At 45.2% G+C, this 10744-nt stretch overlaps 1 protein-coding gene across 4 annotated transcripts in view; it reads right to left on the bottom strand.

Annotated features, from left to right (window-relative positions):
- Positions 1–6044: 6044 nt before the first annotated feature.
- The window catches only part of CUL1 (cullin 1), a 132629-nt gene continuing 127929 nt past the window's right edge, over positions 6045–10744 (bottom strand). For all 4 annotated transcript variants that reach the window (XM_088474257.1, XM_088474254.1, XM_088474256.1 and 1 more), the window contains 3 exons: positions 8399–8504; positions 7592–7705; positions 6045–6619 (listed from right to left, as the gene is read on the bottom strand). In XM_088474257.1, coding sequence (XP_088330383.1) covers positions 6539–6619; positions 7592–7705; positions 8399–8504 — 301 coding nt within the window. In that variant the 3' untranslated portion in view covers positions 6045–6538. The remainder of the gene's footprint in view (positions 6620–7591; positions 7706–8398; positions 8505–10744) is intronic.

The raw sequence follows: 10744 nt of genomic DNA, 5'->3' as shown, positions 1-10744 counted from the left end.
TGCATCGGTCCTCCTCCCTATATAACCAACCCCCAGGCTTTCAGTTTGTAAACAAGCCTAACAACAAGAGACTGATAGTGGAGAAGGTTATTACATTGTACACAAGAAACACTCAACACACGAAGAGGGAATCAGTGACAGAAAAGAAGAACAGATCCCAACTGAGGCCAGGTGCGTCAGGGAGGGTGCTCTGTGGACCCTATGGACCTCGAAGAAAAGGAGTTATCTAAGGTATGTTATACCAAAACTCTGATTTTCTTCTTCAGGGTCTATAGGGTCCACAGAATCTACCTTGGGGACGCCCTAAAGCAGTTCCCCTAAGAGTGGGGACGCTCCTGCACAGAGAGAATACGCCGCCCTAAGGAAGCATCCTGGGAGGCAAAGAGTATCAAATGCATAGAATTTGATAAACGTATTGACAGAAGACCAAGTGGCTGCCTTGCACAGCTGTTCAGCCGAGGCAACATGTCTAACTGCCCACGACGGTCCGACAGACAGAGTAGAATGTGCTGTCACCGTGTTAGGAACAGGGAGACCAGCCTATGTATAGACCTGAGAAATAGTCGTACACAGCCAGCGAGCCAACGTCCATTTGTTTGTTTGCTGGCCAGCCTCGTTTGTGAAACCCATATAAAACACAAACAGCAAGTCTGATTTCCTGATGGAGGTGGTACGTTACACGCAAATATGAAGAGCTCGAACCACATCCAGGGAAGCTTCACCTGCAGACAGGTCTGAAGACTGAAAGGTGGGAATTACAATCTCCTCATTTATATGGAAACGGAAAACCACCTTTGGAAGGAAACCCGCCTTAGTACGGAGATCAGCTCTATCCTGGTGGAAAATCAATTATAGAGAGCGGCATGACAGCGCTGCCAAGTCCGAAACTCTACGAGCCGAGGAGCTAGCGGGAAGAAAGTGTCTTCACTGTCAACGATCTTGCGTCCACCGTATCCAAAGATTCAAAGGGAGCCGCCTGTAATGCCCTGATAATCAAAGTCTACAAAGTCATCGGTGCTACCGGAGGGACAAATGGAGGTTGCAGCCAGAGAACCCCTCGCAAGAATGTTCTAACATCCGGCAGAGGGGCAATCCTGTATTGGAACAAAACAGACAATGCAGAAACTTGAACTCTCAAGGTAGCCAGGCAAAGACCTAGGTCTAATCTCGCCTGAAGAAAAGCAAGAATTCTTGCGACCTTGAAAATCTTAGGGTAAACTTTTCTGGGAGCACACCAAAGAGAAAAAATTAATGCGGGCAGAAGCAGGCTTCCTTGTCCTCAGCATCGTCTGAATCAGGCCGAAAAACCCTTGGCTTTGAGGACGTCAGACTCAACAGCCATGCCGTCAAAGCCAGACTAGGTAAATCTTGATATAGGCAGGGACCCTGCACTAGCAGATCCAGCCGTAGAGGCAGTGGAAGTGGACTCTCTATCGACAGATATGTCAGGTCGTAGAACCAATGTCTCCTGTGCCAGGCAGGAGCTATCAGTATTATCCTGCCACCTTTCTGCTTGAACTTTCTGACGACCCTTGGGAGGAGAGTTTGGAGGAAACAGGTATGCCAACCTGAAGTTCCACCTCACCGCCAGAGCATCCACGAAGGTGACTGAGGGGTCCCTTGTTCTGGACCCATACCTGGGGACCTTGTGGTTGTGACGTGACACCATGAGGTCTATGTCAAGTAATCCCCACTTGGTCACCAGGAGTTGAAAAACGTCCGGATGAAGAGCCCATTCTCCGGCGTGTATGTCCTGGCGACTTAGGAAGTTCGCTTCCTAGTAGAGTACACCTGGGATGAATATTGCTGGAAGATGGCATTCCGCCCATAGCAGAATCTTTGCCACTTCCTTCATGGCTGCCGGACTTAGTGTGCCTCCCTGATGATTGACAATGCGACAGCAGTGGCCTACATCAGACTGAACCTGGACAGGCCTGCCTTGTAGGAGGTCCTGCGCCAGTAAGAGTGCTTTGTGCACTACACAAAGCTCCAATATATTTATTGGCAGGTGACTTTCCTGGACCGTCCACCTTCCCTTAAAGGTGTGACCTGTTACCGCTCCCCATCCTCACAGACTTGCATCCGTGGTGAGGAATACCATTTCCCGGGATCCAGAATGGGTGACCCTTGTTTAAATGAGTTATCTCCAGCCACCATGCAAGGGAGAGCCGAACCTCTGGTGAGATGCGGATCATCTGGGACTTTATCTGATGATACTGACCATCCTAATGAGCCAGGATCCATTGTTGCAGGGACCTGGAGTGGAACTGGGCATAGGCCACCATATCGAATGTGGATACCATGGAGCCCAGCACCTACATTGCCAAGTTTACCGACACTTTGTTTGCAGAGCAGACTGCGCACCCAAGTTTGTAGTGCAACAATCTTGTCCTATAGTAGAAGAATCTTGTGTCCCAGAGAGTCCAGCAGCACCCTCAAGTGTACCATCAGACACTTTCCAATTGATTACCAAGCTGTGCTCTTGTAAGCAATGGTCAACCGCAGAGGACATTGTAATATCTCCTAAGATTGAGCCAATATCAGGAGGTCATCTAGATATGGCAGTATCCTGACTCCTTGTCATCTGAGATGAGCTGTCATGACTGCCATTATTTTGGTAAATACCCGAGGGGCTGTGGCTAGACCGAAGGGTAGAGCCTGATATTGTTAATGTTGCTGATCTACCGCCAATCTGAAAAAGCTTTGGTGGTATCGTGCAATGGGCACATGCAGATATGCATACTGTATGTCCAGGGATACCATGAAATCCCCAGGCTCCATCACCAGAATAATTGACCGTAGGGTTTCCATACAGAATTTTGGCACATGGATGTACCTGTTGAGACTTCAGATTCAGGATAGGGCGACGTGACCCATTTGGTTTTTGAATAAAAAATAAATTAGAACCACCACCCTTTACCTGTTGCGTCACAGGTCAGGGACTAAGACTCTTGACCTCAGGATGGTCCCAATAGACTCCCGGTATACCAAAGGCCTGCACGGGTCTAAACGCAGGTTTGTATCCACAAACCTCTGAGGAGGATGCCTCCTGAACATGATGGCATAATCCTGAGAGACCAGTTCTCGAACCCAGGTATCCGTAGTTGCCAGATACCAGGTCTGGGAGAACTGTAGGAGTCAACCTCCAACCCAAAGACCCCCTAGGGTGAGGCCTGCCCCATCAGACAGTAGACTTACTTTCTGGCTTGGAGGCAGGACATTTGCCTGACCAAGATTTCTTGGGCTGACCGTCTAGAGGAAGACTGACCCTTCGCCCTACTCTGTGGGCGACAGGACCGAGCTGTCGACAGCTGAATTGCCGTCCACGACTACTAAATTTAGGCAAACTTTGGTGTTGCCAGAGAAGTCATTCTTTCATCCAGTTCTGGTCCAAACAATACCTTCCCCGCAAAAGGCAAAGATTCAAGAACCTTCTTGGATCCTGCATCCGCCTTCCAGATTTTTAGCCAAAGTGACCTACAGGCTGCAGAGACCCTAGAAGCCAAAATACCTGCATCAATAACCGCTTCCCCCATATACACAGCTGCTTCCCAAATCTGATAAGAGTAAAGACTGTTGTTCTCTGGTAGAATCAGGTATAGTACCCTACAGAGCTGTCATCCATTCCTCCATAGCTTTCGCTACCCAGGCTACAGCCATAGCTGGTCTGGTATTAGCTCCAGATAATCATATGAAATCAATGTTTTCATTATCAAGTTTCTTATCTGTAGCCTCCTTTAAAGAGCATGCTGCAGGAATGGGCAACATAGCGCTCCAAACCAACCTCGTGACATGAGCGTCTATCGTTGGGGGAGCTTCCCATTTGTTACACTCACCAAGTGCAAATGGGTACCGAGAGGTTATATTCCTCGTAGCATGGAAATGCTTCCCAGGAGTACTCCATGCCTCAGACATAAGATTCGTCAGTTGTTCAGAAAATAGTCCTTAGCCACCTTTTGGCAACTAAAGACCACCTTGGCTATCGGTGGGGCCTCCTCTTCCTCTATACTGAGGACAGATCTAACCACTCTCACCAGAGAGGAGACATCCACCAGAGACTGATGGTCTTCTTTTGAGCAAGACCCAGAACTCGGAATCTGAAGGAGTCAGGGTCGTCATGAGGCAACTGATAGGAATCTCTCTTATGCGCTTGCTTTGCCACCACCTGTCTATCTGGCTGCTGAGGAGCTATAGACGGCGGCATACTTTGACTAGAGTGGGTAGTAGAATTAACCCAACAGGAATTAATGGGGGTATATACAAGGAAGGATGCAACTGCTGTGAATACCCCATAGCATGAGGAAATACCGGAGCTGGAGCCCACGCTTCTGCGACTTTGTCCAAGTGCGAGAAAACCTGATACCACTCGGGTGCTTCTAGCGCTGGAACTCTAGCTGTACTGGCTTGAACAGGTAGCTGTTTACAACAGAGGCTACGCAACCAATCCAGATTAACATCCTGCTCAGACAGGCCTGCCAAACAAGACACACATGATCTGAGTACTGGCATATCCTCCTCCTCCCCTACACCTTTAGACAGGACAAATGCGTAAATGGTATAAGGTGTACAGCGTAAATGCAATGCGACTCCCTATCAATGACACTGCCCACAACTTTCAGAGGGAGGAGGAGAAACACTGATAGGTACAACTGACAGTTTGGAACAAAAAGGCAGTACAATACAGCAGCTAGCATTAAAGTCACATGCAATGCATAAATACACATAATTGCTATTGCAAATGGTACTCTATATCCTACCAATACCCCTCCGGAGTTGGCTAGTTGATTCAGAGTGCTATATACTAGGCCCAAGGGAGAGGTATACAGGGAGACCGACCAACCTCTGAAACCAGCAGCTACAGCAGTACACACACTTGCAATCTGCGATCGTCTCACCACAAGGTGGTCAAATATAGCAAACCAGACGCTAAACTCCGCCCCGGAAGCTGCGTCTGGTTTTGGGGAGGAGCAGCTGCGGAAGCGCCTATCTCCCCTAGGCTGCGATTTTGACGGCCGGGTACGCTGACCTCACAGTAGCAAGACGTTGACTAGTATGTCTCTTACCACCCATCCCCGGCGACAGACGATATGGCCCCGGCCGCCTTCATGAGGATACGTCACACGAGGCCTTCACCCGCAGTTGCATCGATGTGTCTCCTACACCGGATGCTAGGACTTACCGGTCATCTCCGTGCCGGACCTGCAGTCTGGACCTCAGCACAGGTGCTAGCTAAGCCATGTTGAGGGCCGCCGAGAACCTCAGGGCACATATCGATATTGGTGTTTTCTGCCCCGGCGGAGGTAAAAGGAGTCGTAGTACCTGCGTCTTTAACGGCGCCTGGTACTGCTAAACTCGGTAGTCTGAAACTAAGTAAATCAAAAGAAAAAAGCCTGGGACTGCCTAGGCAGTCCTGCTGTTATAACAGGTACGTCTGGATACTTGAGGTGCACCAAACGAAAAAACTGAATGCCTGTGGCTGCGGGTGGGGTATATAGGGAGGACTGATGCATGCTGGGAGCGGCAAAGCTAGAGCTGTTTGGTGCAATGGATCGTTTCCACTACATACGCCAAGGTAGATTCTGTGGACCCTATGGACCCTGAAGAAGAATGAATGAATGAATGAATGAATGTATGTATGTATGTATGTAGGCTGCTCTATGCATTATTGTTTATTTATTTTGGACCTGATGGACAGTGCAAATTTTATTACACTTTGTGAAATACAAGGGGAACAAACACAGGGCAGCACTAGCCAAACCCAGTGTTAGCCTTTCCTTCATACAGCTCTATAAAACAGAAGACACCAACAGCAGCTGTGTCTGTTTTAGAAAGTCCATTTTCTGAATACTGATTTGGTTGTTTGTAGGAGTCACCAATGTAAAACGTGAATGGTAATATAACCTCCTCCATTCCAGGCAAGATCCAATTATACATTTTTGCATCCAATCAATCTTGCTTTAGGTAATGATTATTACTTTGTCACAGTGAAGTTAGTGATTTATATTTTGCTGGGACAAAAACAACTTGTACAGATTTTTTTTTTTTTATATTTTTTGTTTTATTTTCACACATTAAAAAAATGAAACACACTATACAAATGGGATTTCATAGCAGATTACATTAGGTCCATTCATACTCTATATCATTGTGCTGCCAATATAACTAGGGACTAGCTTTATTGGCATCTGTTGCCCATACAGCCAAAATGTACTGATTTAAAAGGAGGGAGGTGGTAGCATGCAAACATCTGTTTTGCTTGGGTACAGGCTACCCTCAGTTCTTAAATTAAAGGGCATTGGTGTCCATATATCCATATTTACATGCTTGAAATGGTGTCAGTCCTGAGGCTGGCATTTTGGAGTCCCGTTTCCTGTGTGGTTAAAAAGTGTCAGAGCAGGTGGCAACAAATCAGCTCGTATGAAGTTCTTCCTTGTCACCATTCTCTCCATCACTTTACTTACTATCTGCCGAGTGTCACACAAATGACGTTACCCAATCAGGCAATTTCTAAATATATGTATAAAATTATTTTTTTTATTCAAGCCAGGTAACTGTATGTGTCCTTTTCTCCATCTACTCGCTCAAGGTACTCTTTTTCTATAAGGATGTCAATACATTTCTAAGGAAAAAAAGAGAACAAAGTGAGCGACCATTGTATACCAGTTTTCCCTTTAGTATATAGTCTGCAGGTATATGGCACACAATATACCCTAATAGCCTGCAGATGGCACTCTAAGTCATTTTCACCCAACTGGTGGCTCTCTGATCATATTTGCCCTTTTGTCTCCTACAGTATGTGACTTCTGGTGTCTGCAGTTTTTCTATCCTGATACAAAAGTTAGAGACTTTACATTTGTGTTTTTTAATCAAGTCCACCATACATAACAAAATGAATATAGATTTGGAAAGGGTAAGTGGAAAGACAGGCATTGCTGAGCACCTGAAGCGGCACTTCCCCCAGAAGCACTGAATGTACACATCATTTAGACACTTAATTGGCCACTGGCAGGTGAGGTGTTTGTCTGTACAAGAACAGGTTTATTTACTCTCTCAGTCACAGTGGTGGGCATTATACATCCAATCTGAATACAAGAGCACATGCTGGAGAAACAGCCAGCCAGCCACGCCACTGCAGAGGGTATATTTACTAAAGTGCAGGTGTTGCCCATAGGAGCCAATCAGATTAGGTCTATTATTTTCTAGAAGGTGATAGAGAAATAAATAGAATCTGATTGGCTGCCATCACATTCTAGAAGATAATAGTTAGAATCTGATTGGTTGCTATGGGCAACAACAACTACCTGTACTTCAAAAAAGCCACAAACATACCCCAAGAAGTCCAGCTGGGAAGCCTACACTGCAGATTCCACTGGTCTGGCAACAAGACAAGACAGATGGGTATTTCAGCCTTGTCAGCTGAGTAGTTACTTGCACAAGTCCACAATAGTCCCTTTGCTATGGTATTTTCTCAGCAAAGTTCTTTAAAGTCACTATAGAGGTAAGGGCCCAAGTGTACGTTGTTTTTGATAGAGATAACTAGCACTATGGACAATGGCTTGTTAAGGATTTCACCATTTTAGTCTAAATTTACCTTGATAACAGGAACACGTGGCTTGAATCTTGAAGACAGCTGGGTCAAAACTTCTCCGAGAAGCTGCTGGTGTTTCAGGACCTTCCTCATCTTCATGATTCTTACAATAGCAGCCTATGTCAAGACAAGGAGAAGGGAATAACATTCAAGTACTGCAAATTCAAAGACCATTTTCAAAGAAACTACATCACAGCAAATGCACCATGATATGGGAAACAGCTGGTCAAAATACTATTTAATCTTTTTGGAGATCTGTGTGTAGAAAAATAGACGAGAGGAGAGTAATCCCTCCATTCACATTTAACAGACTTTGGAGAACCGAATTGGAGAGCGGTGTACAGAATAGAATTTGTAAAGCATTGCTAAATATTTTCTTGGTATATAAAAAGGTAATGAGTAAAAGGCTACGAGTTTGAGCCAGCCTGCCTTGGTTTTCCCATTCTAATTCATAGTTTTAGAAGGAATAGATAAGAGGCAAAATTAGAATTCTTATTATAAAAGGCACAAACCTGGTCTCACTTAAACAATTTGGACTATTAATAATTTTAGTATTCATGAACTTGCCAGCTGTTAATGCAATTGTATAATTAAGTAGGCTGCATAGTGACAATAGCTTAGTGCACGCACCCACAAATATTGCAGCAACTAATCTCTGTGAAAGATCAAGGACTTTAATGTAGGACAGCCGACTGTTCATAGTAAAAGTTGTTTTACAAATAAAAGGTTACCGAAACTCACATCACAGGCGACAGGTCCTATTTTCTGCTACAACAAAGGATTTATCACACCCTGAAGGCAAGGAGTTACCTGAATGAGGAGCTTGCGATCTTCCTCTATGTTTTTGTGCGTCGTTTCTTGCTCTTGTTTCTGCTCTGTCTTCATGGGGACATTGATGTTCACTCTAAGTTTTTTACTGCCAATAAAGAGACAGAAAATGCCATCATAAACATTCTAATGATCTATTTAGATTGTATGGTTGTGGCATGCGTTTTCCAAATACTGTCATTTATCAGTGCTAAATCCTGCAGAATTTTTTTTAAGTCGTGTTTATTTATACATTTTAGAAGTTACACCCAAAAGAAAAATACAAAAATCAATAAATGTGAAGACATGACCAGCGTACAGATATCCAAGGATTAAAACATATAGTAGGATTCTGATACCAATAAAAATAAAACACAAACACTGAAAAACAAAAATAAATAAATAAATAAATGTGGTAGTTCTAAGAGAAAACAAAACCCAACAAACAGTGTAGAATAAGCGGCATTTAATAATTACATTACCAAAATACAATATAGCTGTTGGATGCACTGGGGCAGAAACACAATATTATCTCTCAGTCTTAGAGACCCAACATAATGTAAAATCCCGCACAATATACAGTGGTAAGAGCAGCGGGAGCCCGAAGGCGCCATTCGGGCCCACACAACTCCTAAACAGAAGAATAACCAATATAATTGTGGCGAATAAAAATTCAGCTTCCGTAACCAGCATATGGCACTCTAATGTCAACCCGTCCATAGAAACAAGTGTGTACCAGACAAAAAACAGGATTTTGGTACTTACCGATAAATCCCTTTCTCCGATTCCACAGGGGACACTGGAGTTCAAGACAGTGGGGTATAGACGGTGGTAGAGCAGAGCCTGGCACTTTAAATAATTTAAAAGTGTGACTGGCTCCTCCCCCTCTATGCCCCATCAGCCCCAGTTTAAGAACTGAGCCCGAGAGGAGACGGAGGACAAGAGAAAAGAAAACGAGGAGAAGGAGAAGACCACAGAACGGAACAAAACCGACTGAATGAGAACAGTGGAACCCATAACAGGGAACCATGCAGTCACACAACCATAGAATGAACCCAATAAAACGTCAGGTACGCAGCGCTGGGCGGGCGTCCAGTATCCCCTGTGGAATCGGAGAAAGGGATTTATCGGTAAGTACCAAAATCCTGTTTTCTCCTTCATCCACTAGGGGACACTGGAGTTCAAGAAAGTGGGGACGTCCCAAAGCCAACCTCCTGGGTGGGAAGCGCAGAGAACTTGCTGACCCCTCGGCCAAACCAAAATAGGGACTGCCAAGAACAAAAGGCCCAGCAGAGGCAGAGGATAAAGTGTCGTAGAGCACAGTAGACAAACACTACTCCTCAGAAGACAGTCACAGAAGAACTTCCAGAACGTACGCACAGCGGAAGCCAAAATGAACAGAACGGCTGGCGAGAAAACAATCACAGTTGAGAAGCGGCTGAAAATAGACCAAACCAGACAGCTGGTAGCAGAGAGCCCCAACAAGAATCCATAGGAGAAGGGCAGAAAACGAGAAGAACTCGTGAATCGTACTAGAGTCTGCACAGGAAACTGCAACAGCTGCAGACAGCAGAATCCCAGCACCGCTGGTCATAATCATATAGATAGAAGTATGACAATACCAATCAACAGATACAAAGTTGATCCTGTCCACAGACTCTCAATAAAGAGTATGCTGGGAGGTCAAAGACAAGACCGAACAATCGCTTTGAACGATCCTTGAGGTCCCACTACAACAAAGTTGTGAACCAGCGGAAAGGTTATACCATAGACATCTCCAACAAGTGGAGATCCCACGGGACATGAGGCAAATACGAGAGGATGGAGACTACAATTCCTTTCAGAGGGTCAGACAGCAGTATAACCCATACTGAAAACAGGGATAAAAAGACAACTTCCAACCTGATGGAAGTGCGTAGTCAGTACCAACTGCCGGCCCGAACATAGTGTGAAAACAACAAGGAACTTAGCAGTAAAGGAGCACGAATGTAACCCCACCCAGGGAGAGCTACCAATATAGGGAAGCATCCCACACAGCAAGGCCAGGGCAGCAGGACAACCATGAAAGTACCAGTCAGGTACCTATTAGTGTGATAAAATATCAACAGATACTGAACAGGAAAACCCAACCAGGCCCCCTGCGTGGAACATAGTGACTGTCACACTTATGTAAAGATGTGCACTAGCCCAGAGATGCGCTTTGGTCCATAACCCCAACAGATTATAGTAGAATAGTGTCGCTAATCTCAATGTACAAACTATGCACCCACACACCAGGGAAACTCTAAAGTGTAGAGCCAACTGATTAAAAGAGCAGAGGGCTGCTAGGACAGCCGCTAGGCTCCATAA

Source organism: Taudactylus pleione, unplaced genomic scaffold, assembly GCF_031769625.1.
Source record: "Taudactylus pleione unplaced genomic scaffold, aTauple2 ptg000150l, whole genome shotgun sequence".
In the NCBI taxonomy this organism is placed as follows: Eukaryota; Metazoa; Chordata; class Amphibia; order Anura; family Myobatrachidae; genus Taudactylus; species Taudactylus pleione.
This window is presented reverse-complemented; position numbering and strand designations above follow the sequence as displayed.